The sequence below is a fragment of the Suillus bovinus genome, assembly GCF_016758785.1.
Source record: "Suillus bovinus strain UH-Sbo-P2 chromosome Unknown EDB93scaffold_51, whole genome shotgun sequence".
NCBI lineage: Eukaryota > Fungi > Basidiomycota > Agaricomycetes > Boletales > Suillaceae > Suillus > Suillus bovinus.
In genome coordinates, this window is record NW_024542107.1 from 93,417 (window position 1) to 120,470 (window position 27,054).

The 27,054-nt window shown below is 46.6% G+C and overlaps 10 protein-coding genes across 10 annotated transcripts; 4 read left to right on the top strand and 6 right to left on the bottom strand.

The window, feature by feature from the left end:
* Window positions 1-807: 807 nt before the first annotated feature.
* On the top strand, window positions 808-2,960 carry EDB93DRAFT_1162085 (uncharacterized protein). Its single transcript, XM_041450065.1, is given in 12 exon segments — window positions 808-1,226; window positions 1,233-1,282; window positions 1,338-1,432; window positions 1,485-1,576; window positions 1,631-1,854; window positions 1,910-1,994; window positions 2,043-2,137; window positions 2,197-2,200; window positions 2,249-2,355; window positions 2,413-2,441; window positions 2,499-2,590; window positions 2,660-2,960. 11 exon segments carry the CDS (start codon window positions 1,233-1,235, stop codon window positions 2,759-2,761), a joined length of 975 nt encoding a protein of 324 aa, XP_041305164.1. The 5' UTR covers window positions 808-1,226; the 3' UTR covers window positions 2,762-2,960.
* Window positions 2,961-4,629, top strand: EDB93DRAFT_1162089 (2OG-Fe(II) oxygenase). The gene is made up of 10 exons (XM_041450066.1): window positions 2,961-3,067; window positions 3,124-3,218; window positions 3,298-3,389; window positions 3,448-3,671; window positions 3,728-3,812; window positions 3,873-3,967; window positions 4,027-4,033; window positions 4,088-4,194; window positions 4,247-4,275; window positions 4,328-4,629. Exons 1-10 carry the CDS (start codon window positions 3,009-3,011, stop codon window positions 4,579-4,581), a joined length of 1,047 nt encoding a protein of 348 aa, XP_041305165.1. The 5' UTR covers window positions 2,961-3,008; the 3' UTR covers window positions 4,582-4,629.
* A 302-nt stretch (window positions 4,630-4,931) lies between these two features.
* On the bottom strand, window positions 4,932-7,750 carry EDB93DRAFT_1252866 (common central domain of tyrosinase-domain-containing protein; the record flags this gene model as incomplete). The annotated part of the gene is made up of 16 exons (XM_041453349.1): window positions 4,932-4,967; window positions 5,025-5,749; window positions 5,798-5,933; window positions 5,985-6,067; window positions 6,118-6,144; window positions 6,205-6,229; window positions 6,281-6,295; window positions 6,356-6,373; window positions 6,432-6,534; window positions 6,583-6,666; window positions 6,730-6,827; window positions 6,882-7,056; window positions 7,109-7,212; window positions 7,263-7,317; window positions 7,369-7,378; window positions 7,435-7,750. The coding sequence occupies 16 exons, from the start codon at window positions 7,748-7,750 to the stop codon at window positions 4,932-4,934; spliced, it is 2,010 nt and encodes a 669-aa protein (XP_041305166.1).
* Window positions 7,751-8,552: 802 nt separating this feature from the next.
* Window positions 8,553-9,411, top strand: EDB93DRAFT_684857 (uncharacterized protein). Its single transcript, XM_041457097.1, has 2 exons — window positions 8,553-8,808; window positions 8,885-9,411. Exons 1-2 carry the CDS (start codon window positions 8,653-8,655, stop codon window positions 9,203-9,205), a joined length of 477 nt encoding a protein of 158 aa, XP_041305167.1. The 5' UTR covers window positions 8,553-8,652; the 3' UTR covers window positions 9,206-9,411.
* A 28-nt stretch (window positions 9,412-9,439) lies between these two features.
* EDB93DRAFT_1297499 (uncharacterized protein) lies at window positions 9,440-11,989 on the bottom strand (the record flags this gene model as incomplete). Its single annotated transcript, XM_041454629.1, has 9 exons — window positions 9,440-10,060; window positions 10,116-10,154; window positions 10,208-10,524; window positions 10,577-10,708; window positions 10,759-11,097; window positions 11,157-11,282; window positions 11,341-11,471; window positions 11,533-11,712; window positions 11,775-11,989. The coding sequence occupies 9 exons, from the start codon at window positions 11,987-11,989 to the stop codon at window positions 9,674-9,676; spliced, it is 1,866 nt and encodes a 621-aa protein (XP_041305168.1). The 3' UTR covers window positions 9,440-9,673.
* Window positions 11,990-13,933: 1,944 nt separating this feature from the next.
* Window positions 13,934-16,216, bottom strand: EDB93DRAFT_1089971 (amino acid/polyamine transporter I; the record flags this gene model as incomplete). Its single annotated transcript, XM_041446245.1, has 15 exons — window positions 13,934-14,203; window positions 14,251-14,563; window positions 14,614-14,761; window positions 14,811-14,847; window positions 14,894-14,964; window positions 15,012-15,074; window positions 15,122-15,213; window positions 15,269-15,370; window positions 15,423-15,513; window positions 15,566-15,598; window positions 15,650-15,716; window positions 15,770-15,850; window positions 15,904-15,958; window positions 16,013-16,059; window positions 16,109-16,216. 15 exons carry the CDS (start codon window positions 16,214-16,216, stop codon window positions 13,934-13,936), a joined length of 1,578 nt encoding a protein of 525 aa, XP_041305169.1.
* Window positions 16,217-17,504: 1,288 nt separating this feature from the next.
* EDB93DRAFT_1252869 (cytochrome P450) lies at window positions 17,505-19,555 on the top strand (the record flags this gene model as incomplete). The annotated part of the gene is made up of 12 exons (XM_041453350.1): window positions 17,505-17,706; window positions 17,758-17,887; window positions 17,939-18,127; window positions 18,177-18,328; window positions 18,384-18,499; window positions 18,564-18,693; window positions 18,750-18,763; window positions 18,812-19,001; window positions 19,052-19,105; window positions 19,154-19,178; window positions 19,225-19,361; window positions 19,422-19,555. 12 exons carry the CDS (start codon window positions 17,505-17,507, stop codon window positions 19,553-19,555), a joined length of 1,473 nt encoding a protein of 490 aa, XP_041305170.1.
* A 554-nt stretch (window positions 19,556-20,109) lies between these two features.
* Window positions 20,110-22,642, bottom strand: EDB93DRAFT_1297541 (amino acid/polyamine transporter I; the record flags this gene model as incomplete). The annotated part of the gene is made up of 15 exons (XM_041454630.1): window positions 20,110-20,619; window positions 20,667-20,979; window positions 21,030-21,177; window positions 21,227-21,263; window positions 21,309-21,379; window positions 21,428-21,490; window positions 21,538-21,629; window positions 21,686-21,787; window positions 21,840-21,930; window positions 21,983-22,015; window positions 22,070-22,136; window positions 22,190-22,270; window positions 22,324-22,378; window positions 22,433-22,479; window positions 22,535-22,642. 15 exons carry the CDS (start codon window positions 22,640-22,642, stop codon window positions 20,350-20,352), a joined length of 1,578 nt encoding a protein of 525 aa, XP_041305171.1. The 3' UTR covers window positions 20,110-20,349.
* Window positions 22,643-23,648: 1,006 nt separating this feature from the next.
* Window positions 23,649-25,788, bottom strand: EDB93DRAFT_1252871 (S-adenosyl-L-methionine-dependent methyltransferase; the record flags this gene model as incomplete). The annotated part of the gene is made up of 7 exons (XM_041453351.1): window positions 23,649-24,316; window positions 24,366-24,616; window positions 24,669-24,906; window positions 24,962-25,228; window positions 25,285-25,384; window positions 25,436-25,485; window positions 25,536-25,788. 7 exons carry the CDS (start codon window positions 25,786-25,788, stop codon window positions 23,649-23,651), a joined length of 1,827 nt encoding a protein of 608 aa, XP_041305172.1.
* Window positions 25,789-25,836: 48 nt separating this feature from the next.
* On the bottom strand, window positions 25,837-27,043 carry EDB93DRAFT_1162162 (cytoplasmic protein). The gene is made up of 8 exons (XM_041450067.1): window positions 26,968-27,043; window positions 26,871-26,918; window positions 26,648-26,815; window positions 26,540-26,592; window positions 26,434-26,484; window positions 26,367-26,376; window positions 26,178-26,317; window positions 25,837-26,126 (listed from the first exon to the last, which is right to left on the bottom strand). Exons 1-8 carry the CDS (start codon window positions 26,990-26,992, stop codon window positions 25,989-25,991), a joined length of 633 nt encoding a protein of 210 aa, XP_041305173.1. The 5' UTR covers window positions 26,993-27,043; the 3' UTR covers window positions 25,837-25,988.
* Between the last annotated feature and the right edge of the window lie 11 nt (window positions 27,044-27,054).

Here is a 27,054-nt window from a genome sequence, read left to right on the forward strand (position 1 = left end):
AAGGCAAGTCATCTCTACTGCTCTTTCACACTATGTCTCATTTTGTGCCAGGGACATTCAGCTCAACCGAGAGTTGTGCGGCAACCAATCGTGAGCAACTTTTAATGTCTCATGTTTCGCTCGATTCTCAACATACATTCTCCATCTCACACAACAGGCCAATACCAGAGGCTCGGCAAAATATGTCAGTAATTTTTTTTCCTTCTTCAGCTCTTGCTAATTTGACTTGGATGCAGGGCAATGATTTCTTCGGTAATGAATCAAATCGTGCAGCTCCGTCTCCCAGTCCATCTTTCCTTCATTGGCGCAGTTTGTTTGGTTTCCTCAAGTCCAGTGCGCAACCTAGAGATACGCTCCCACCATCCCCTCGCAAATCCCGACATTGGAATTTCAGCTTACGTCCTCTAAAAAAGTCAAGCAGCATCGTCGATGTCCCTCTGGCTCAAGATGACGATGTGAGTAGCTTGCCTTTACTCTCCTTTTATCCCATTAAAACACAACGCAGAGATATGCCATTGTCCCTGAAACCAATGAGGAAGCGGCGGAAGCCATGCGGCGCACAAATGGCAACGGGGCCGACAATTCAATGCAGTCAGGTCAGCCAGCAGGGGCACAAGCGTCTCAAGTACAACCAGTCCAAACACAAGGACAAGGCTCAACTGACGGAGCGCCGGATGTTATGTGTGGAGTGAACTGCTGCGGAATTTTCTTTGGTATTGGTCGTCGTCGCCCTGCTTCGCACAACTCATGAAGGATGGAGGTCGTGTGGCACGCGCACGCTCAGTTCAACTTCCTTCCTCCACACCTGTGTCGGACATCCCTCGTAATCGATATTTGCGTCACCCATGCACTCGGATCCATCTCTCTTCGTACACCCCCTTTCCCTTGCGCTGCTTTTTATGGATGCACACAACTTGGGAAGTTGGCTCCGTTTTCTGGAATGCAGCGTTTGGTTGTGCAATTGTCTTTTGCGCGGGGAGCTTGATGTAAGCCTACTGTGAGATCCCCTATTGCAATTGAGTTTCTGGGGAACTGTTTGAGGGGCAACATGAAAATGCTGCCACTGCAGAGTAGATACTACATTTGCTATTTTACTTTTTGTTAGACGTCACGGCATACTTAGTTCGGATAGCACTTACTCCGACTATGTATTACATAACTTAGCAGTTGCCAACTTCAATCAACTACCGATTGCTACTAGTACTGCGGCCAATTGAGATACTGCCTGGACCATGTCATGCGCGCCTGTATGTGGTGGGGCATTTGAAAGTATTCCAATCATGTACGGTAACTTTCATATTTCTCTGCAAATCTGACGGTGCTTCCCTGAATCTTAGTGATCTAGAGGATGCGTTTAGCGAAGATGAAGCTCTACGACGTGCCCTAGCACAACACATTCGAATGGCGTGTATGGATGTTGGATTCTTTTATGGTACGCCCAGCCTGATATCTGTCCGTCTCACATCTTATGACGTGAACTCCAGTCAAGAACCATGGCATATCACAGCACTGTCTTGACGAAGTCCTGAGAGTGAACAAGGAGTATTACTCGCTTCCAGCTGAGGAAAAGATGAAAGTGTGTCTATCTGAATGCTGCACTTGACTGACGACATGAAGCATCCATGACTAGCTTCATCATAAGACAGTACCAAATTTCAAAGGCTATAGCCCTCCATTGGAAGCAAACATCCAACCAGGGAACAAGGGCGACTTACATGAGGGTTTTCGCATCGGCTGGGAAGATAAATCTCGGGATACGGTCGTTCAAAATACTTCTCGCGATGGCGTGATGGCAGGTGCGAATGTCTGGCCGGATACACCTGAAGATTTTAGAACCGTTTGCATGAATTATTAGTCGAGTCGATGATCGCTTTCCGATCCACCAGAAACTCATGATGTAGTCTTACAGTCACGCTGCCCTTGCCGTCGGAAAGAAGTTGTTTTGCCTCTTTGCGCTGGCGCTCGACCTGCCCGAAACGTATTTCAATGACAAGGTAGGTGTCTGCACGGCCTGGTGCACAGGTCATACTTTATTTAAATAGACCGTGCATTCGGCCGCTACCATGCGTACCCTCCACTATCCGCCTCAGCCAGATGCTCCAGACGATAAGATACTGGGAATCGGAGCTCACACCGAGTGAGTTGTTTCGAAGCCGTCCCGTTGACGCATGATGTTGACGTCATCCGGGTTTATAGCTTTGTGGTAAGTCCAAATATCTGAGCTTGTGATATACTGAACTATGGGCAGTGTTTCACGATTCTCTGGCAACAAACAGGTCTTGAGGCTCTCCAAGTTCTGAACTCTTGTGAACAGTGGATCAACGTACCACCGCTGCCAGGAACCCTTGTTATCAAGTATGGACATTTGGCGTGTTTTTCTTCTTTATTTGGTCGCTAACACTGGATGATCAGTCTTGGAGATCAGTTTGCGCGTTGGACAAGTGCGTAGACCCCACTGTCCCTGGTGATTTGCACGAGGAGCCGACCAAATTATGCAGACGACATTTTCAGGTCTACCGTGCATCGAGCTGTCAACAAGAACATTATTGATCGGTATTCCATCGCACTATTCTTCGGCACTGACTATGAGGTTAACATCGAGGCTAGTCAACTGGATATTGTTTATGCTGATCTGATGGCCTTATTTGATACATTACAGCCAATCTACACCTGCGTGACAGCTGAAAGACCAGCGACATACCCGGCCATCACTGCTGGAGAGTACGTAAAGCAACGATTGACGGCCATGTATAATAAGTAGATGGGTTAAGGTTTAGTGGGGGAATCAAGTTGTTGGATTTCAAATGGTGACGAAATGACACGTATATGCGTGAAATTATATATTATTTTGGCTTATGGAAAGTCGACCATTATAATTACAAGTATGCTAACTACTATTGGAGCATTTCGATGATTAGTACAAGTAACTCGGAGCTTTATCTTATCTCGTTCGGGACAATGGGGGGGAGACTCTTATACCTTTTTCCTTCCTGCCTTCATCGACAATCATGTCTTTAGCAGAATCAGCGTCCGTTATTGATGGCGCTTTTCAAGACATACCCGTAATGTCTGTTTATCAGTCAAGTTCACTTGTCAAGTACGACTTTGCTGACTTCACTGCAGCGATCTTTCCCATGCAACGAGTCCGGATGAAAACGAGAGGAAAGCCCTTGCGTCTCAGATACGCAATGCATGCATGACTGTAGGGTTTTTCTATGGTGAGCCTTCTGTACTAGACGTATTATGATAGAAACCTTCAACCGACGTCATGGTGTGGTGACTTTACATTTACGACAGTCAAAAACCATGGGATACCGTCGGAATGCATAGACAATGTCCTTAAAGTCAACAAGGAATACTTCGAGCTTCCAACCGAGGAAAAGCTCAAGGTGTCGATCATGCTTTTACCTCTGTTCATAATTACTAATCGACGGCATTTTCGTATAGCTCAATCACAAGAAAGTCGCCAACTTTAAAGGATACACACCACTACTCGATGCCAATATCGAACCCGGGAACAGCGGCGACCTGCACGAGTCCTTCCAAATTGGCTGGGAGGAGCTCGAGGCAAAGGCCCATGATGAAAAGCGTGCAAATGATGGAGCCATGGCAGGCGCTAATGTTTGGCCCGAGCGTCCTGAAAAGTATAGAGAAGGCATGTTGAAATATTAGTGAGTACTCCCGCCTTGATGGGTAATATAATGATATCAACTTACAGCTTCGTTAGTCATGCGGCAGTAGCTGTCGGAAAGATACTTTTCCCAATGTTCGCACTATCATTGGATTTGCCAGAGAGGTATTTCGACGACAAGGTGCAGTGCCATTGCAATGAGTGTTATGTGATCTTCGAACTTTTATTGAATGTTTTGTAGACGAAGAACTCGGCTGCCATTATGAATGCATTGCACTACCCCCCACAAACAGGTCCAGCAGACGATCGTATCGTCGGTATTGGTGCCCACACGGAGTGCGTGATTCGCTGCTAACCTTTTTCTTCAATTATATTGATGCCTTGTAAACATTTAGCTTTGAGGTGCGATTCGCTATCACCAGAACTCTACTGTGATTCGCATCAATTGTATTGCAGTGTTTCACGATACTCTGGCAACAGCCAGGAATTCAAGCGCTGCAGGTGTTAAATTCCCAGAAGCAGTGGATCAATGCCCCACCCATTGACGGAACGCTGGTTATTAAGTGATCAGATTTACTTTTAATTCATTTTCAATAGCTCATTGTTTTTCACAAGCCTGGGTGACCAATTTGCTAGGTGGACAAGTACGTTTTTTTCGCAACATGCCATGACTTCATCTCAGCGTTCACTTTTTAGATGATATTTTCAAGTCTACGGTCCACAGAGCTGTTAATAGGAATGGCATTGACCGTTATTCTATCCCCTTATTCTTTGGCACTGACTACGATGTTAATATCGAGGTTCGTGCTCATTTATTGTTTGAATACTCGACAATTGAGGTGGTTGAGCAGCCCATTACAAGCTGTGTATCTGCGGAGCGACCTGCGAGGTATGGACCCGTATCGGCCGGGGAATATGTCAATCAGCGCTTGAAGGATATGTATTACTAGACAACCTGAACTTGGAACTATATCAATGGTCTCAGTACTTAGCTTCGTGTGAGCACAGATCATGAGGATTAGGTGCAGTGAGTTCTGATACCTCTCATGGTAAAGAGATTGTACATTACGTTTGTCCTGCGATGGACTGCGAGTGCACTTCCACTAGTAATCCCTCAATGTATCAGCATAGTGCTGTAGCTGGACCACGTCGGGCAAGATGAACACGACACGCGAGTCGCGACAGGACTTATATAGCTCAGAAAGGTGGTACATGATGTAGAAGCTCATTTCGCCACCGGCATTCTTTCACAACTTCACTGTTTTTGCGATCAAGCCCCAAAGCTGCCGACCATGCTGCATCACGCCGCAACTGGGTGAGTCGCCTGCCATCCGGCCTGTAGAAAAGTCATGTTCAGAAAATTATTCAAATCAAGAAGGATACACAAGCTTACGCTGAAGACGCCATCGTGGTGCTGCCAGTCGCATATATAGACAGGACGATCCTTGTCCTGTCCGTGTTCAGCAACAGCAGTCGACACCAGAGAGATTTCTATGGGAGTAGCATTGCGAGAAGTGGTTTGGTGGTTTGGTACCTGGGGGACCTCCAGACCTCCCTCAGCCCTGGCAAGCTCTGAGCCAGTAGTATCCACAATCTTTCCAAAGAACTCCCCCTTGATATGAGCCAGCGTTTGATCGAATGTAGCGACCGTTTCACCGTCGGCGTTTGATTTCATGATACTCTCGATCAATGCGGGAGGAATGGGAATAATGCCGTGAATCACAGTTCCCGCTTCGCGACGCAGAGTACACGCTTTACAAGGGGAATGGTCTGGCCGTGCGAAGACTGCGACAGTACCTATGAGCTGCGAAGCCGAATCATCTTTTCCTTTATGATAAAGCTGGAATGAGTAGGAGCCATTGAAAGCATGCTCCAAAAGTTTTACATGCACAGCAAATGTGCGATATTCAGGAATAACGGCATGGTCGGCTGGCACGGAAGGATGGTCCTTGTCTGGAACAGGAAGTTGCGTCCATGCGGGCGCCGCCACCTGTTGCGCCGTGGTCTGCGGATCAAACCCATAGTAGGCCGCAATTTTCTTGCGTGCCAAAGCACGCTCGTCGGATGACATGGCAGCTCGATCAACTTTAATGCCTGCAAACTCGGGATACGAGTAATCTGGCTGAGATGAGCTTGTGCCATCCCATAGACAAGATGTCTACGTACACTTGGGGTAGGCATCTGTGTGCAGAAATCGAGCTTGAGAAGAGGTCCAATAATCACCTTGTTCCGTTCGGAATGGTTGGAGGGGCCCGTCTGGAAGGAGCTGTGCGTTGTAAACTTGCGCATATGTACCGAGTTGCTAAAAGACAATTACTGAGCACTCGCGTCAGAATATCGTCCAACCGAATACCTGTGTCCAGGGGTATGATTTCCCATTGATTTCATACCCGTTTTCCATCCAGTACTCGGCGTAGCACCACTCCCATAGAGCCACTTGGCAGATTCAGACGCAAGAAAAAACCCTTGAACCAAATCGTACATACACAGTCTGTCCACATTCGAATGGTGAACTGTAGAGGGAGAAATCCATATAAGTCGTGCATGTAGGTAACTCACGCATAATTACGCACGGAAAAACAAAGGATCAAATCCGGCCTATTCAAAGAGAGCTTAACATCATTGTAATGGGTCAGAGGAGTTACTCACGTAGTCTGGGGCACTCTGCAAGTGTTTTTAATGAAGATCAACAGTATCGTTCGCAGACAGGCATTTACAACTAACCATATGTCCGATTCCGCCCTAAGTTATCGCTAGAGTAAGCATACTTCAAAGGTTGGAACAAATGTATGTCACCTACAGCCAACATATGAACAGCATCATGCACGCCTTCAAGCGACCCAGAGTTGAAATTATCCATTTCTCTCTTCGACTGTGTAGTATGATTCGAAAACTCGTCCCAGCTATCGAATGTCAGTCGGTACAAAAGGATAACAAAATCCAAGACATACGCTAATGCGGGATTCTCGTCATTGTTTACTACAAAGAGCTGAGCGACTTTGCTTCTTAGATCCTTTGCCCCGGCTTTGAACGCCCTTACAAAGTTCAAATCAGTTCCCGCTTCCCGCCTCGCATAAGATGTCTCGATCAACACCTACTTTTGCAACTGGTCTACGTTGCTGCCTTCAGGGTTCGGGCTACTAGCAGCATAGCGGTATGTCCTGTGCCACTTGGAGAAGTATGCCACTTGTCCCGTCTACCAACCAGGTTTGAGCAAGTCCCGCAATATGGAGAGGTAAGAATATCATACCCTGAGCGTTTCGTCGCCAAAGTCCGATGGGATCCCATCGACGAACGAGAAAAATGAGAGGGGATTATCAACTATTTGTTTTTGACCTCCAGCGACCACGATTTCCACTTTGTCTTCGTACAGAACAGGAGGAAGGCCATTCTCGGAAACGTCCTTCTCGGCCCAATCCCAGTATCTGCATGCAATTTGATCATATGAACAAGCGTCGGAAATTATTTAGCACGCACGGAAAGCGCAGTTCCTTGGCAGCTTTCACCCACACTCCACATTCATGCGGGTTTTTAGCTTCGATGTCGTGGGCCAACTGATCGGCGATATTTCCGATGGATTGCTACAGAAAAATTAGGCAACGTGTCAATCACGATCATTCGTTGAGCATACCTCGAGAAGCATGACATATGGGCGGTGCCAAGTAGGAAAAACAACGGCGCCATGGCTGAACAGAGGTTTCAAAATCAATAGAGTGAGAAGACGCACACCGACTTACTTGCAATAGCCTGTCACAAGCAGCGTTGTCAGGTTGCGGAAGGCTACGATGGAAAGGACCAAATACCTCCGAATCTAGCAGGAACGGGATCGGTATCTTTCTTGTCAGTGGGGCTATAGTCAGTTGGGGTGTACTTGTTGCGGTCGCCTGCCCATTCAATGAAGGGCCTTCCGTGAATCGACCCAATTTCCATGAAAGTGCCCGCAGGCTCTTCCACGACTTGGAGAGCATCGGGACGCTGCTGAATTACAGCAAAGGCAAGGATGAACAATGAAAATTGGTAAGGGTGATCCTTCTCCAGCGTCTCGATAGGCAATCGATCAAATACGCCTCCAGTACCCTTGCGACCAATCACAGGATAGTGGTATTCGATGGAGCTCATGATTGAAGTAGATTAGAGAGCAACAAGAGATTAGAAATGACCTGGCGTTCCATCGCGTCGCAGATGTGGTATTTAAACGCATACTACAGGCACAGAGAGAGCCCACTTATGTCGAGCGGTCGGTCAGATACCGTGGCCCTGACTGGCGACGTCTACTTGCGGGAATTGCTGAAACATGATTGATTGAAAGTTGGCTGTATCGGGTAGAGGTTTGTCAATTTCTGACGCCCTATCTTTGAACGTTCAGAACCCGTGCTCACATAAACAAAGTACCGGACTACTGGAGCGTCAGAATCGAGTATCATGTGCACCATCGATGTGTTAGGAGGGATTTGTGCAACGATACCTCCTGCATGAACTAAAGAACCTTCTCAGTAACTTCAGTAGAAAGGTAGCTCGAGTACTTGTGAGGACAATTAGCCTAGACGTACGAAGCAGGTAAAGTAACTAAAAAGCCTACCGCGGAAGGACATCTCGGAGTCATCGAAACATTAACATTTACTGAATCACTTCTGAGATGAATTGGAATTTTGCCTTCAACTTTCGCAAACTCCTAGCAAAATTTGGGGAAAGGTAAAGATTTCTCCCATGGCCCTCGTTCACCGCTAGTAATAAGATTAGTTCAAGCCAGGGAGAAAAGCCTTGGGTCAGGACGGCTTTTGGTGTTCCACATTACTTAGGCAGAATTTTTGGCCATAGTCGTGAACATTCAGGTTCATTTCACTGTGCAGATATTCCAAATTTGTCCATTTTTCTCACCTTGCTTTTTTTGGCAGCGTAGCTGGTTCACGCTTGCGGATGATGTCCAGCTCGTTCTTACCTGCCGATATAGATTTCTGCGCCATAATATAGTAAGGAATGCCACAGCCTGCTGCCCCCCCCAGCAACATAATCAGGGGCATATGGCTTGCACCCAAGATCCCATGGACGCTCTCCAAAGCCGAAAAGAAGTAATACGCAGATTTTCAGATCCTGGGATACCCAGGTCACTGGTTTCATATTGTACTCGAGGTCTTTGGCCAGAATCGAATCGAAAAGAACGAACTAGCTCGCATCTGGTGATTATTAAAATTGTTTAATTGTACATAGTCTCTAATATTTATCCAGGGCCCTTGCCGACGCTAATGACTGCAGCAAACTCAACCTGAATTCCATGTTGCAATGGGCCTGAGGCCTGATCTACCGCAGGATGTCCTTGCATTTCCTCATTTAGCTCACACCACTGACGCAACACCAGAACTTAATGGCAATGACATCCCTGACGAACTCCCACTTGAACTCATCCCTCCTTCCTCCCGAGATCTTGATATCTCTCTTAATCTACTCGAGGACATTATCAAGAACCATACACGTGCCCGCTCTCCATTGGGTCTCGACACTTCTGTCTCGCTTCTCAAAGAGCGCTTACTCTGCCACATCCTGGACTGCATCACCCACCTTGGGTGGGGGCGTTGAAGACAGATTCGCTCTCATATCGAGTTTACGCCTTAGGTCTCCGCCCATTAGGTTCAACACGAAATTGATTTTGTTGCGAGCTTGTTGCAGCGGCAGCACTGAAGCCTTTTGAGGTATCGAAAACTCGATAGCTCACGGAACAGTGAGTATCAGGCAGACGCGGGAACGGGGAAAAGGTAGAGAGATGGTAGCAAAATATAGTACAGTCACTTGATATCGTCATTGGTGAGGCACCCGGACCTCGTCAAGAAGGATGTCGACTGTAGGATAATAAGTATATGTGCGTAGTCAGGAGGTTTGGCAGGATTGTAACGAATAGGCAACAGCGCCACCGTTACAATTGGACATGAGTAAGAATGAGTAAGAAAAGAGAACTGGATATAGCGTACTGGTACCTAAAATCATGCCGAATTCGAAACCATCTTCTGTCCACCATCGTTCTCTTCCACAAACATCTTCTGCGCACCATCATTCTCTCACAAATTTCTTCTGCGCACCCTCGTTCTGTAGCTCCACCCTCACGCCCTCGTTGGCGATAATCCCATCCTTGCCGAAATCTTGGAGTTTCAGAGGTCCTGCAGCGGATGCCATAATGAGATGAAGGGTATTTGACGCATCGAAGATGGCCGTATAGCCATTCTTATCTTTCCGATGGTGTAAGATACTATATAAAGCACACACGAATGTGAGGATGGTGATGATAGTGAGGGGAAGGATAGCGAGAAGATATGTCGCAGATCGCCGAGTCCAACCTATCGTTGATATGTACATTGTCCCATTGACTGGGGATGAAAGGTACTCTGGAATGGTATTATCGGGGAAGCTACCCACAACCATAAACCCGGAACGAAGGAACTGCCAAGCGATGCTAAATCAATTTATATTGGATCTAAAGGATCAGAACCCTCACTGTGGCAGAAAACTCAACAACACCACGCCAATACTCCTCCTAATAAAGCCATAAAACTGAGGTGCTCAAAGACCTTGAAACATGAAACTCACCAATTCTTTGTAAACCTGCGTCTGATCTCCAAGATTGTCGTCAATAGATGTGTTAGTTGTTGAGGAATAGATGGAGTACAGAGTATCTCCGATCGCGCTGCTCATAAGCCCCTGCGAGTTGATCGACTGAAACTTGGCAACTCCAGCGACGAGTGACAGTAGCTGAGCATTTTCTGATCGGAAAGGGGTGGATGACATGACCTCAGAAGAAATTAGGTCATTGGAATAATTGGCGCGGACTGTGGTCAACAGTGGGGTCACTTCGCACACACTTGCGTCAAGGAACCTATACTTGTAAAATCCCTGTGAAAGAATCGCTATAGGAATAGGATCGGTCAATGACTACAAACGCATTTTTCAATGGCTCACTGAAGCTTGTATAAGTTTGATTCAGATTCATAGGCCCCGGGCACACAACGGAAGGAAGAAAGCCACTCCCTGACAGGCTCGCATTTCCACTTGCATCCACCATGGTCACATATTCCTGTGTCGTGGGCGTGTCTAGGAGCTGATGGTAAATTCGAGGCAAGATATATGCGGTCCGAACTCACTGGTACCGCAGTTTGCAGTTATATTCCACAAGCGAAGACCAGTGATGGAGTTGTTCGGAGCAGCTGAGTTGGTATAGATAACCTCGGAGTTGTTCGTGTTCCAAACGTATTGCGTTTGACTCGAGTCAATGGCTTGGCAGCTGACATCAGCTGTTAACCCCTGCTGCCACATGGAATAGTTCCTGCTGAAGCCTCGAGGCATAGACACGCTGGTATGTTTTCCTAGTATCGGTCCTATGATGACCGTGACGTTTCCACCAGAAAACCCGAGACGAGTACTGTTGGCACTCGGAACTCCATCCGAGCCGGAATAATCCTCGATGGTGGGCACAATCCCCTCTAGGTATACAACACATCATCACAAAACAGCTTCAGATGACCTGAGATTCTGAACCTACGAGTAGATACATTATATTTTGCGCCATTGAAGTTAAATGTACCAGGAAGACCATAGGTATATCCTGCAGCAGAGACTCCACTTAACATTCCGCCGATGTCGAGAATCTCGAAAGCATTGTCCTGGACTTGGGTTGTTCGTTTTAGAAGAAATGAGTAAAACACTGAGAAAGTAGAGATACGCACTGTCGGAAAAACCTTGCTTTTGAAGTTCTTGGAAGAGTAAGGTAGAAAACGCGGTTCCAGTGATGTCAAGTTCAGAACCTCGCATCTGAATTGGCCATAGGAAGTAGGTTGGTGTCAGGAGAGTTGTCCACCTATATCCGTACTTGAATTAGACAACACAGCAATAGTACAATGCTTTCAGTAACGAGTTACCCAGCTGTCAAGAGTCTCAGCACACCAAAGACAAAAAGTGTCAGGGTGGTCAGTCGCAAGTACTCAGGTCTCAATATGATCGAGCCCTTCGCCAAAGCGACACCGGCACTCAGTTCAACGAGAGAGATGGGCTGCGATATCCGATGTCTCAATGCTTCCTTTATCGAAATTGTAAAAAGTCTAGGGGGAAGTTTCATCTCTATGTGAGTGGCAAGCTGGAGAGAGTAAAGGGATATACAGACGTAGCGGTAGTGACTGAGAGCACAGTCGCTATCAATGTGACTACCATCGTCAACTCCCCGGGGTGATGCCTCCATAAATCGCCAACGTTATCGGGTGGAGAGAGGTAACCATAATAGAGAACTGCACCAAGAAATCCGTACCCGAATGCCAGGATAATAACCTGGCTAATGATGATAGTAGCGTGGCGTAGAAAGTTCGTGGGCATGCGAGACATCGTAGAAGTAGGGTGGGTGGTGCAGAATCGAACCTGTCAAAGATCGAACCGACAAAGCTGCTGGATTTAAAAAGGAGGGAAACGAAGCATGTGGGGACTCGATGTGAGGACGTGTTGAAGCCACTATACGTGACTACGACATTAAGCTGAAGCCACGATGTTGAGAAGAGTCTGAGGTGTTTTGATTGTGAATGACGTGAGGACTTACCAGTCATGCGAAGGAACCGAGATTCAGAAGGTTCCGAAATTCGTATGGTACAGTAGTACCACCAGCCTGGCTGCCTAGATCAGAAAGTTAAAAAAAAATCCAGAAAACGAACCTTTAAGGAGCCTTTTCCATGAGGTGCATAACTACTATGCTTCTTTAGTCTTTATTGCATCCCAAAGTTGTACTAGTTTTACTGACGGAGTCAGTATATCCATGGAGAAAGGACTCCTCCACTGGCACCAGTGGGGAGATCTAGTTGAAATGGAAATTCTTGGCCGAAGCGAAATGTAAACCATGATGTACGTATGTAGTACTAACGTGCTCGTGCCAGTGATCATACTGGCTAGTCGGCATGTGATCAGGTATGAATATGAGTTTGACTTCGCTCATGGAGTGTCATCAGTGAATCCATGATTCTGTTATATTGTAACCGTGAGAACTATAGAAGGATAATTACAGTACTCAGACAGTACTCAAATTATGTACAAACAATTCGTATTGGTCACCGTGTTTGCAGGTGTTCCTTTTTTCTGCATCACGCATCCTAGCCACCTCTCATAGAAGGGCTGGTCATCAGTCGACCTCCCTTCTGTGCCCAATTAATAATTGCTTGGGCGCCCACAGGCCATACCTCAGCGAGTGTCACATTTCCCTCCTTTGTCACCTTGACGGGCGCTTCAAAGAGGGACGGGAAACTGGTTTGCCCATCATTATGAAGAACGTGTCAAAGTACAATACAAACGCGCGTATTTTGGCGCCAGACTGATACAAAAAGCTGTGAGCCGCAGCATCACGGTATACAGCATGAGGAGCGTGGGAAGAGCAAGAACAATCGGACCCTAGACTCCTCCTGTATGCAACAGGTGCATTGGCAGGTCTCAACCCCTCGGCGATATGTGATCCTACAGGCCCTGATCTCTCCAAAGTCCTGACGGAGGCCACAATCGTATACCCACTCATGAGCAACAGCCGCTGGTAATCCTCGTGCAGCTGTCCAACACCCTCGGCCCACATGTCAGGCTCGTGGCCGGCCTGGCTTATCGTGACATACGTCAGACTGGCTACGAGTCTACCCAGATGCTGGCAAATCAAAAAATTACTGAACGCCAATTCGTGGTCTTGTTAAGCTGCACCTATCATCTCTTCCTAAACCTCCCCGAACTATTTCGACTACCATGGCATTATCGCTACGCGAGAAGCTACGATCAATAGCATTGATGCGACATTCTGACTCACACACAATCCTTGAGACACTCGGTGGAAATGACTGCCTTACAACTGCGCGCGAAAACGACATGGTAGCTTCATTGCGCCGCCTAGGTCATTGCTCCTCGCCACAACCTCGATCTTGGAGAAGAACAAAAAATTTCAGCTCACTAGTTCCGAACTGCATTTGGTCTTCGTTTAATATGATCATGCAGATCTTGAAGTTCGTTTTGGTGAAGCAAAGAACCAACTGTATGACGAGAAAGATATAAGTACCTTCAAGTTGAGCGAGGTCTCAATGAGATTGAGATGGAGAAAAGGGTTCCGTTTGTCGTTCGACCTCTGTTTCGAGTGTTCCTAATAATCTCTGACGATGGATGGATAACCCCTCAAAGGTTCATTTGAGGCTTCGAGTGACTGGAAACTCAAGCGAGCCGGTATCACCATCTTACGACAATTACAACACTATTCGATGATGTCATTGAGTGACATCGAGAACTACACTCATACATCCACGATCAAGACATCATCTACTCCTCCCCTTTCCCCATCTTCCCTAACGCCGATTCATCATCGTCCCCTTTGTCGGCTGATGCTATGTTTGATACAGGTCCATTGAACCAGTGTACTCCTCCATATTTCGGGCAGTAATACCAGAGAATAGCGAGGGACATAAAACCACCTAAGACGACCAACGTATAGTTCATCTCTTGTGCAGTAGTCTCTGGGGTCGTGGGAAAGAAGAAAACAATATTCATGAAGACCATCCATGACACAGCAATTGCTGCGACGGGAAAGCTCTGCAAAAGCATAAGTAGAAGACTACATCAATCGCTTTTTGACCCACGAATCTTCCCAGGTTAAATGGACCGGGCTTGAAATCATTTTTGAATGCGAAACGGGTTACGATCGGCGTGATGTAAGATATGTATGACGAGGTGACCGTGAGGGTAAATATTGCGTTGATAGCTTCTGTACTCGCGAACGCTAGAAGACCGATCACAAGAGAGAGAGAAGCACCGAGCCAAACCGTATTGACTGGCGTTCCTGTGTAGCTATTGATTCGGTAGAAATATCGCGATAACGGTAGGCCGCCATCACGAGAAAATGCGAATGACTGACGGGAACCGACAAGCAGACAGCTCGATCCCATCATATATCTGTTTATCTGTTAGAGCAGCACGGTAAGACTGATGTCGGGAAAACACACTGTGCTACAATGACGAGAGACCAGACGGCTAACGCTCCCTTTTGACCAAAAGAGTTATAGAATATCTGCGCCATAGGTTGACCAATCGGAGTGTTCAAGACGCCTTCCAGATCACTGCCCATGCAGAATGCAAGAGAGATATTGATGCCTGGAAGCCGTTAAATTTGTAACAATGTATTTAACAACATGACACGCACCCCAGCCAAGAGCTGCAGATACTGCAATGGAGGCGACCTGCTTTCATTAGTCTTGTAGCTACAGTGTTTTTAGTGTTACTCACAATCGCCCATGGGATGGCGGTAGCAGCATTGGATGTCTCCTCACTCATATGCACACTTGAATCATAACCACCTATTGTATTGTCAAATAAGATGCGGACGACGGGGGATATGCCAAACCTATCGTCCAGAGAGGCGCCAATAGACTCAATATGAACGCAAATCCAGACGGCCAGCCATTCACTGACAACGATTATGAGATGGAGATGGCAGTAGTAGACGTCACATACAGTTAGTGAAGTCCCCTAGCGCGTAGCTAGCGCTGTTTCTGAATTCCGATGGCGTTGCGATTGGAAGCGCGATGATGACTATCAGGCAGAGGCTGCCTCAGGCATTGAACTTAAGAAACTAGTATAAAACGGAAATAAAACACCTACCACACATTCAGGAAGATGTATAGTCTTTGAAGTCTTGCCAGGACTTGCGTCCCAAAGCTCACAAGGACAGCATGGGATAACACCAACGCTGCAAATATACCACTGCGAGGGATCAGGGAAGCTGATACTTCAACGAGACATAAAACAAACTTACTAGATCCGCCCGTTGGTTGTCACGTATACTTGATTGGATGCGATGCTGACCGCTGCTGCGATTTGGATCGCGCATGCCCAATCCACTGCGGCTGGTTTTGTGACTCAATCAGCATGATTTTCTTGATACGCTGGATTCCTCACCAAGTCCCGCGATAGCTGCGATCGTATTAGCATCTGCATGATGCCATATGTCAACGATAAGTTTGGAGGAAAGATCATACTCACACCCAACTATCCACGAGAGGAAATTCCGGCAACGAGGAGAGGCAAGCGAATAGGTCCAGTAATACAGCTGGATATTTATTAGATGTCGGTTCTGTATCGGCGACAGGAAAAAAGACATACTCCACCTGAGGTTGGTGCCGCAGACGCAAGTTCTGCCATGGCCAATCCGATACACATGATAAAGACGCAGGCAAACAGCCACTGTATAACAAGATGAGTAAATCACCCAATACTCTTAATATATAAAGCTTTACACCCCAAACCATCGAAAGAGCACCACCGTTGGGCATGACATTGGAGAGCACCGACCTAAGAAACAGTGTATCAGTGAAAAATTCGTCTCGTTAGAATGACACGTCACACGCAATAGATGGAAGGAGCCCAATAATGCTGAATGCGACACCAAATACCTGTGCAAGGTCATTGTCAAGTGCGCCCAAGACTCGGATAAGGACCCACCTCTAGTGGAGTAAACTCCCTCCGAAGCTCCTGCTTGTATCCTAACCTGGCAAGAATCGCTTCATCCCTGATGTGTTCTGAGTGCAAAACCGGACTTGCAGAAGTCATTATGACTGGCAAGGACGCTCAAAGAAGCGACAGAGTGCAATTATCAAACTGAACTTGATGAAACCGATTTTTAACTGATACCAGTGAGGTAAGTGCAAAGAAGAACCTCCAGAAGAAGCGGACATTACTTACCGCTCAAGTACATTTACGTAAGGTAGGCATCAGACCTTAGGGACTTTCTGAGGCCCAAGCTGCGCCAGCGAGCGTACAAATTTGAAATGAAGAGGCGTGAGAGGGGGTGAGCGTGCAAAGATAACCGCTGACCACAATCTTCAGCCAACACTGACATATCAGGCTATGTAGACATGCTGATTTCCTGGCCTGGGCTGCAATCATAGCAGTGGTTGTGCAAAAGCTTGACGAACTTGAACTGGTCTGTGGCATCAGAAGCTTGAAGCTTCTGGTGTTCAACATTTATGATGGTATCTTTCATTCAAGTCATGAGGCCGTGTGATCACCCCCATACGGCCTCAAGTAGAAGAGGGCGTGGTCATTATTAATGATGGTTGTCGATAGGCCATAAATATCAAATATGGATCTGGTTTCTTCGTCGCAGGTGACTCGTATACCTCTCTCTTCTGCGAATTGCAACGAGAGGCTACATATTAGGTACTGCTGCAGGATGAGGTTTTGCGCGTGGAAACTATAATTGAGAAGGACTCACCGATAAATGACTGGATGGGCAGTCGGGGTAGAATTGATCATGCTTGCTCTTGGAGTGTGAGCGTGGGTATCGGGCGGACTGTACCCGGATTATCCAAAACTCGAGCAAACTGATTTGAAATATTCTTCCGAGCTCACCGACCTCGCCTCAGGTGTTTTTTTCTGTATCACGGCAGTCACATTCTATTCACCTGCGACGAATATGGATAATTCCTTAATCTCTGCAGAATGATTGGGCGCAACTTCGAACTCGAAGGTGAATTATTCCAGTAAATTCATGAGTTCGCAATATTCACTGCGGAAACGACGGATGAGTGCTTCAACTTGTTTTTGGGTATCGTTTTCCTAAAGCGGCATGAACGGAAATAGCCGAATATGATCTGCGCGCCACGTTTGTACTCCCATTACTGTCGCTGTTCCTACTAGTAACCATCCATGGCCCGTGACGTAGGAGAAAATCAAATCCATCAGGCAGGATAAAAAATAAACCCTTATATAATTTCAAGTATTCATGGATGCCAGCAGCATGCCCGGGCCAAGCACACCGTGCGGTACTTAATTGTGCTCCCATGCAGTAGTTATAATTCATCAGGTCTATTATACCTACTCACGCACCACTCTATCCATGTTTCCTTCAGTTCAAGTTGATAGTCGCCTTGCTATCTTCGCCATCTTACCTGCTTCCTTCGTTGTCATCAAATCCCTCCAGTGGTTCGTTGGGAACAAACTTCCCCCTGGCCCAGTTCCGCTCCCACTGTTAGGAAACGTCTTATCCATCAACACCAAGGAGCCTTGGTTGACTTATACTGAATGGGCTGCTACTTATGGTACGTGGTCAGATAGTACTACGGCGCATGCGGTGCAGATCATTATATCAGGAGACTTGGTTTTCGTGCGACTTCTAGGACAGGGAGTCTTAGTGATCAATTCTCAGCACGTTGCAGAAGCTTTGCTGAACAAGCGTTCTCGCGTTTACTCCGATCGACCATATGTAGCCACAGTTAAACCGTGCGTGTGGTTTTACTGTTATTTTATTCAACAAGTCCGAGTTGCGATCAGGTTTGGCTGGTCGGACAACTTTGCATTCACAAGCTATGGTGACGAATGGCGTCTTTGTCGACGCCTCTTCCACCAAACTTTCTGCCCCGACTCAGCATTCAATTTTCGTCCGATGCAAATCAAGCGGGCCCGTGAGATGATCAGCAACCTAATCGATGATCCTCAACATTATCATTCTCACTTCGCAACGTCTGTAGATCTATCTTTAAACATAGAATCATTATCAACCTATTCACAGATTCTCGTTATCAGTTGCGATGTCGGTGACATACGGCTATCAAACTTGTCTTCGTGATGATCCTCTGGTCCGACTCGTAAACGATGCACTGGCCATTGGGACTGAGATGATGACCCCAGAGAGAGCAATCTTGCTCAAAATCTTCCCCTTCTGTGAGCTCACCTCGTTTTCTCATGAAAATAACTAACATTCTGTATTCTGATCCAGTACTGAAGTTACCTAACTGGTGCTGGGGATCCTTGATCAAACGCAAGGCTCAGGCTTCCACCGATCTCATGACTGAAACAACGGAGGTGCCATTTCGATATACAAAGCAGCATATGGTGAGCATCTTTCGTTTTAAAACATATTAGGTCTGTCCTAGCCATTAATCGCATGCTCGTGAAGGTCGGAAATTCGGCCCATGGTCAGTTTTCAATGGTGGCAGAAAATCTTCAGCGAATGGAGAAGCAAGATGAGACATCCAAACCATTGTTTGAGGCTGCCTTAAAGAAAGCGGCTACTACTGCTATTATAGGTTCGTCATCATTTTACAAGGGACGCTATATTGCTCTTTGATACATATATACACAGGTTCGTACGAGACGGTTAGCAAATGTCCGAACCATGTTGTCAACTGCTGAATTTTCTTACAGACTACTTCAGTCTTGATGGCTTTTGCTCTCGCCATGGTGTCTTACCCAGATGTTCAAAAACGTGCACAGGCGGAGATCGACTCAGTGGTTGGGCGGGATCGTTTACCTACCTTTGAAGACAGAGCGTCACTACCATATGTTGAATCAGTTCTGAGGGAGACTTTGCGATGGCAGCCTATCGGACCCATTGGTAATATTCTTTGCTTAGGGATGAGGCCTGCACTGAAAATGATATTGTAGTGCTACATGCCACCTCGAGCGATGATATATACGACGGTTACTTCATTCCAAAAGGTTCGCAGTTTTCATCTAATGAGCAACAATGATATCATCATACATCAGGAACGATTGTCATAGGCAACATATGGTCAGATACATTCTATCCGTTGCGAGATGCTGACTTTATATTGCAGGAACATTTCACGGGATGAAAAGCGGTATCCAAACGCATCTACTTTTATACCAGAGAGGTTCATGGACGCCAATGGTGGGCTGACGGACGATGACCCAGCTGAATATGTATTTGGCTTTGGCCGACGTATATGTCCAGGTGCGTTGAGTTATTTCATTCCCGTATTGCATGTGATGAGCCAATACATTCTTTAATCAGGCCGGTATGCTGCTGATGCCTCTGTGTGGTCTGCTATCGTGACTATGTTGGCCATGGTGGAGTTTTCTCCTGCCAAAGATGACCAGGGAAAAGTGATCGAATTCACCCCCCAATTTAAGACGGGACTAATTTAGTACTTGTTCCTCTTATGCCATTTCTTCCCGTCACTAATATTTTCGTCGCTTTAGTTCTGCCGCAGTCTTTCCCTGCAGTCTTTCTCCACGTTCTCATGTTCATTCAGGAGTTGTGGATGCTTTACGAATGGGGGAGTAATATGTACATGGTGAAAGACCTGTCATCGTCCTTTTCTATGTTCTGACTTGGGCCGACTGCCAATCGGTCGGTCTCCTACACGATCTTTTCGTGCCGCAGTGCTCTCAGTGTACCTATAACCGATACATCCTTTTTCCAGTTCGAATTGCGCTAGCACACACAGTGTTCGGATTTTCTGCTTCGCCTATAATTTATGGATAAAAATATGACGCTCCAATATGACACCCCAAAGCGAACTCGAATAATTGCGCGATACATCTCGAGCGCATGACACAACATATCAAAGTTTGCAACGCAGCCCGCAAGTGTCGTGTTCCAAACATTAGGATTAACTTGTATCACAGCAGAAGGAGTTTGATTAAGGCAGCAAACGGTCGAGATAGCGAGATATACTATGTATCCTAACAAGCCATCGACTGGTGGAAAGAATATATATTGAGGCAACCCTATACGTTATAGGTTATTGATACATCAATATAACTATATGGCCTAGCTTATTAGTACTCAAGCAAACGCTACGTACTTCTGAAGGCTTCGAGTGAATGGAAACTAAAACGAGGTATCACCATGTTACGACAACTTGAATTGCAACACTATTCGATGATGTCATTGAATAACATCGAGAACTACACTCATACATCCACGATCAAGACATCTACTCCTCCCCTTTCCCCATCGTCCCTGACACAGATTCATCATCGTCCCCTTTGTCGGCTGATGCTATGTTTGATACAGGTCCATTGAACCAGTGTACTCCTCCATATTTCGGGCAGTAATACCAGAGAATAGCGAGGGACATAAAACCACCTAAGACGACCACCGTATAGTTCATCTCTTGTACAGTAGTCTCTGGGGTCGTGGGAAAGAAGAAAACAATATTCATGAAGACCATCCATGATACAGCAATTGCTGCGACTGGAAAGCTCTGCAAAAACATAAGTATAAGACTACATCAATTGCTTTTTGACCCACAAATTTTCCAAGGTTAAATGGACCGGGCTTGAAATCATTTTTGAAAGCGAAACGGGTTACGATCGGCGTGATGTAAGATATGTATGACGAGGTGACCGTGAGGCTAAATATTGCGTAGATAGCTTCTGTGCTCGCGAATGCTAGAAGACCGATTGCAAGAGCGAGAGAAGCAACGAGCCAAACTGTATTGACTGGCGTTCCTGTGTAGCTATTGATTCGGTAGAAATATCGCGATAACGGTAGGCCGCCATCACGAGAAAATGCGAATGACTGACGGGAACCGACAAGCAGACAGCTAGATCCCATCAAATATCTGTTTATCTGTTAGAGCAGCACGGTATGACCAATGTCGGGGGAACACACTGTGCCGCAATGACGAGAGACCAGACGGCTAACGCTCCCTTTTGACCAAAAGAGTTATAGAATATCTGCGCCATAGGTTGACCAATCGGAGTGTTCAAGACGCCTTCCAGGTCACTGCCCATGCAAAATGCAAGGGAGATATTGATGCCTGGAAGCCGTTAAATTTGTAACAATGTATTTAACAACATGACACGCACCCCAGCCAAGAGCTGCAGATACTGCAATAGAGGCGACCTACTTTCATTAGTCTTGTAGTTGCAGTATTTTAGTGTTACTCACAATCGCCCATGGGATGGCGGTAGCAGCATTGGATGTCTCCTCACTCATATGCACACTTGAATCATAACCACCTGTTCAGATTGTCAAGTAGGATGCGGACAACAGGGGATATGCCAAACCTATCGTCCAGAGAGGCGCCAATAGACTCAATATGAACGCAAATCCAGACGGCCAGCCATTCACTGACAACAATTATGAGATGGAGATGGCAATAGTAGACGTCACATACAGTTAGTGAAGTCCCCTAGCGCGTAGCTAGCGCTGTTTCTGAATTCCGATGGCGTTGCGATTGGAAGCGCGATGATGACTATCAGGCAGAGGCTGCCTCAGGCATTGAACTTTAAGAAACTAGTATAAAACAGAAATAAAACACCTACGACACATTCAGGAAGATGTTTAGTCTTTGAAGTTTTGCCAGGACTTGCGTCCCAAAGCTCACAAGGACAGCATGGGATAACACCAACGCCGCAAATATACCACTGCGACGGATCAGTGAGACTGAGACTTCAACGAGACATGAAACAAACTTACTAGGTCCGCCCGTTGGTTGACACGTATACTTGATTGGATGCGATGCTGACCGCTGCTGCGATTTGGATCGCGCATGCCCAATCCACTGCAGCTGGTTTTGTCACTCAATAATCATATTCTTCACGATACGCTGAGTTCCTCACTAAGTCCCGCGACATACACGATCGAATTAGTATCTGCATGATGCCATATGTCAGCGCTATGAGCGTGGAAGGAAAGATCACACTCACACCCAACCATCCACGAGAGAAAATTCCGACAACGAGGGGAGGCAAGCGAATATGTCCAGTAATACAGCTGGATATTTATGAGAGGTCGGTTCTGTATCGACGACAGGACAAAGGACATACTCCACCTGAGGTTGGTGCCGCAGAGGCAAGTTCTGCCATGGCCAATCCGATGCACATGATAAAGACGCAGGCAAACAGCCACTGTATAACAAGATGAGTAAATCACCCAAAACTCTTAATATGTAAAACATTACACCCCAAACCATCGTAAGAGCACCACCGTTGGGCATGACATTGGAGAGCACCGACCTGAGAGACAGTGTATCAGTGAAAAATTCGTCTCCTTAAAATGACGTATCATACGCAATAGATGGAAGGAGCCCCACAATGCTGAACGCGACACCAAATACCTGTGCAAGGTCATTGTCAGGTGCGCCCATGACTCGGATAAGGATAAGGACCAACCTCTAGTGGAGTAAACTCCCTCCGAAACTCCTGCTTGTATCCTAACCTGGCAAGAATCGCTTCATCCCTGATATGTTCTGAGTGCAAAACCGAACTTGCAGAAGTCATTATGACTGGCAAGGACGTTCAAACGAGCGAAAGAGTGCAATTATCAAACTGAACTTGATGGATCCGATTTTAACTAACACCAGTGAGGTAAGTGCAAAGAAGAACCTCCAGAAGAAGCGGACATTACTTATCGCCCAAGTACATTTACGGAAGGTAGACATCAGACCTTAGGGACTTTCTGAGGCCCAAGCTGCGTCAGCGAGCGAACAAATTTCAAATGAAGAGGCGTGAGAGGGGGTGAGCGTGCAAAGATCACTGCTGACCACAATGATCTTCAGCCAATACTGACATGTCAGACTATGTAGACATGCTACCGTGACTTTCCTGGCTTGGCCCACAATCATAGCAGTGGTTGTGCAGAAATTCGAAGAACTTGAACCGGCCCATGGCATCAGAAGCTTAAGCTTGACGCTTCCGGTATTCAACATCTATGATGGCATCTTTCATTCAAGTCATGAGTCCGTGTGATCACTCCATACGGCCGCCTCAAGTAGAAGAGGGCGTGATCATTATTAATGATGGTTGTCGATAGGCCATGCGGTGCATGAATCATAAATATGGATTTGGTTTCTTCGTCGCAGACTCGCAGGTGACTCGTATAGTACGTCTCTCTTCCGCGAATTGCAACGAGGCTGCATATTAGGTACTGCTGCGGGATGAGGTATTGCGCGTGGAAATGATAACCATCATAAAAAGGACCCGCCGATAAATGACTGAATGGGCAGTCAGGGTGGAATTGATCATGCTTCAGTTCTTGAGCAGTCACGGTGAGCGTGGGTATCAGATCATCGACTGTACTCGGATTATCGAATCCAAAACTCGAGCAAACTGATCAATTATTCTTTCAAGTTCCGACCTCACAAACCTCACAAACCTCGCCTCAAGTGCAAGTGTTTTTTCTGTATCACAACACCGAACTCGAAGGTGATGTGCTATATGCTAGTGAACTTGGGGCTATTTTTACGGATAGCAACGTGTATACAATATTTACAGCAGGCAACGAATATCATCGCACTTTATATATCTGAACAACGGTCTCTCCAACTGCCATCGTCTCAGCATTCTGTCTCACAGAATAATGGATCTCCACATCAAGTTCACGAGAGTTAGTATCACTTTTCTTGCAGTAGAATGACCCTGTCACAATGGTGCCTGCATTCATTAAGCCCAAGCCATCTAGATTCGGAGTGGAGATATGCAACATACCGTCTTCTGCATGAATGGGATCTCTTAATAGGAAGATTGTTTGTTTCCAGTGCGTAGGCTGGCTATGAGGCCCCGTACTGAAGCTCGTCACTCTCTTATCCTCCTTTTGCTTCAGACCGGGACCCGTGCTCGCACGGCGTTGCGGGGGCGCTTTTCCGCCCACAGGCCATACCTCAGCAAGTGTCACATCACCCTCCTTTGTCACCCTGACAGGTACTTCGGGAGGGACTGGTTCGCCCGTCGTCGTGAAGAACGTGTCAAAGTACAATACAAACGCGTGGATTTTAGTGCGTTTCGGGGTAGTCGAGACGAGGGTGAATTGGGAAGTAAAGTCGAGTTGCCGGGTTGTGACGTCTTTTAGGTGGAGGTCCTTGAGGAGATAAGGTTCACTCGCCATTGATTCGGGCCCGACGACGTCGACGATGGCTTCTTCATAAACATCGTTTGCCATGATCGACAAATCGAAGCCTGCGGCGTATTTTGAGAATGATATGCAATGAAATGGAACATTACACACCATAAACATCATTCCAGAATCCTACGCGTTCCTTCAAGATTTCGCTGCCTTCACAGAGACCGAACATAATCCTGCACTGGCTCGGGGCCATCACGCCTCCCTCCGGTTTCAAGAATCTGTCGCGTGCTTGCAGCACAGAGTCGAGCATGGATTCGTAGAGTAATGCATAGCCCATCCATTCGGAAATGATGATATCGACGTGCTCGACATCATCCGGGAGCGAGATCTCTTCAATTTTTCCACGAATGACGCTGCGCTTTCGTGAGAAATCATGCAGAGTGGGGAACTAGCAGATGCTCTCACGTGATGACATTTTCTAGCCCGTTTGCTTTGACGATCTGTTCAGCCTTCTCGGCAATGTCGCTTGCATCGACCGCGTAAACGTGCTTTGCCCCTGACTTGGCGGCGAAGAGGGAGAGTATTCCGGTACCGCACCCGACATCGAGCACGACAGCATCGCGGAATAAGATGGGGTTCGTGAGGATGAACGATGCGTAGGTTGAAGTGCGAACTTTGTCTTGGATCATAACAGCGTGGATGTCTTTCACAACATATGAGACCTCGAAACATTGTTTACCACCTCAAAATTCACGCACCATTCTCACAGTAGCTGGAGAAATAATGGGTGTCGTCGTCTCGCGGCGATGGTCCTTCTGATGAAGGACCCGGTTCGTTGATGATCTCTGCGAAACGCCCCGCATCAAACTGTTGACCAACGAGTGAACGATATTCCGCCATGTCCAAATGAGCCTGTGCCAGCTTCCTTTCAAGGAGCTGCATCTGCTGAAGCGCGCTTGGTAGATCAGCGGGTGGGTTAGTGCTGGATAGGTCTTCATCGTCTGACCAATCATCCAATTCTAGTTCTTTGGATGATTGAGCATTTGTATAAATCGGACGGAGGAGACACGATGATACGCACGAAGTAATGGATCATCCTCAATCTGTGGGATCAGGTACTCATCGGAAGAAAAGAAAGTCTCCGCCCCTGTTAGGTTCCCGATATTCTCTGATGTAGGTGCCTGAAGCTGTGTGTCAGTCGACAACACGTATGAGACCGAATGAAAACATACATGTTTTCTGATGAAGTTGATTAACCGTATGCGCTGATGAAGGTCCAGTTCTAGGCTTGATCGTCACTGATTGAAAATTCACGACAACTTGTACACTAACCCAGTTTCGCGCTTATGGTGCGCAAGTCAAAGTTATGGACATCGTTATCGTGTGCACGAGCAGCAGCAGCTGTAGGAAAGGCTTTGTCCTCGAAAAGTGACCGGCAGGACTGATTTTGTGCTTGATCTGATACCCAATCTTCAAAGTTGTTGTCTTCCTCGGCGTAATCTGAGCCTGATTCGGATGATACTGACTGATTGTCTACGTCCTCCCCTGTTGCATGGATCGTGGCTGCGGCAAAGCGTATAGTCATATTTTTTTGGTTGAGTCTAGGCAGGCGCCAGAAGGTTCGAAAGGACTCGGAACACCCAAATCTATCCGGTTGCCGATATCACAGGAGGCAATTTGCCTAATATACAAGTCCATACCGATACGAGTATCTTACGACGGACTCAACAGTCAAGACTCGAGCGCAACATAACATTGACAGACACTTGGATTAGGTTTATACAGTCACATAAAGTCCTCTTCGATAGCTTTCCCGGTCAGCTTCGGTGCATCAGGATCCTCCTCGACTTGGAATAATAGATCATAGGAGCGGGCAGCCTTCTCCGCTTCTCTAGCCTTGGTTAGCTCTGCTTCAGCTTTTTTCTGTATTCTTAATCAGCGTTTGATTTAAAAGTAAGATAATATGAAGCGAACATTTTGAGCAGCTATAACTCTTTTCTCTGCATTCTCTTTCTTGATTCGGTCTACGCGCTCTTGCTCATGATCTACATCCCTCTCGACCTTTGTCTTGTTGAGACGATTTACAATTACATTTTCTCGCTTGGGAATATGGACTGATGGGGGTATTGAGCAACGAAAACAATTGAATGAGGAAATTGAAACCTCTTTTGACCTGTAAATTAACAGCATTCAGTCGGCAGCGATGATCGAGAGATAAAGGCGCACGTACTTGTTTGTCATTATGAAATGACACCTGACCGACGGCCATATCTCCGGATTTCTGGTATCAACATCTTCAGATAGGCGTCCAGTATGTGCAATTGTGGTAATCCCACCTTCAGGTTACTCCCGGGAGTATAGATAATGGTGAGGTTGTCTTTCTTATTTCCTTCACATCCAGGATCGATCGTCGGGAGATAAATAACCTGACTGTGCTTACGAACCTTCGATCGAATTGGCTTTCACTAGCTGCGCACAATCGGTTAAAAGCGACTGGGGAATGCCGTCCCAGGTCATGGTTGGTGGCATGCGAAGATAGACGTGCGCAGACGATAGTTTGTCGACGTGGAACCACACATCTTGAGGCCATGCATATTTGATTAAATCTTCGTCTGATCTGGTATGGTGAACTTCAGTTTGTCGTGTGATGAGGGTTGCTGGGCTCACTCTCGACTTTATCCTTGCCCATGTAAAGCATTACTGGCGGATCAACCACTATGTCGGAAATCAATATACTGCAACTTGATATCTCAGAAGGACTTACCAGTAGAAGTAAAGAAGAGGACCATTGCGGTTGCGACTTGAAGTAGAACGATGTAGTAAACTAGATTTATAGATGCAAAGAGCGTGG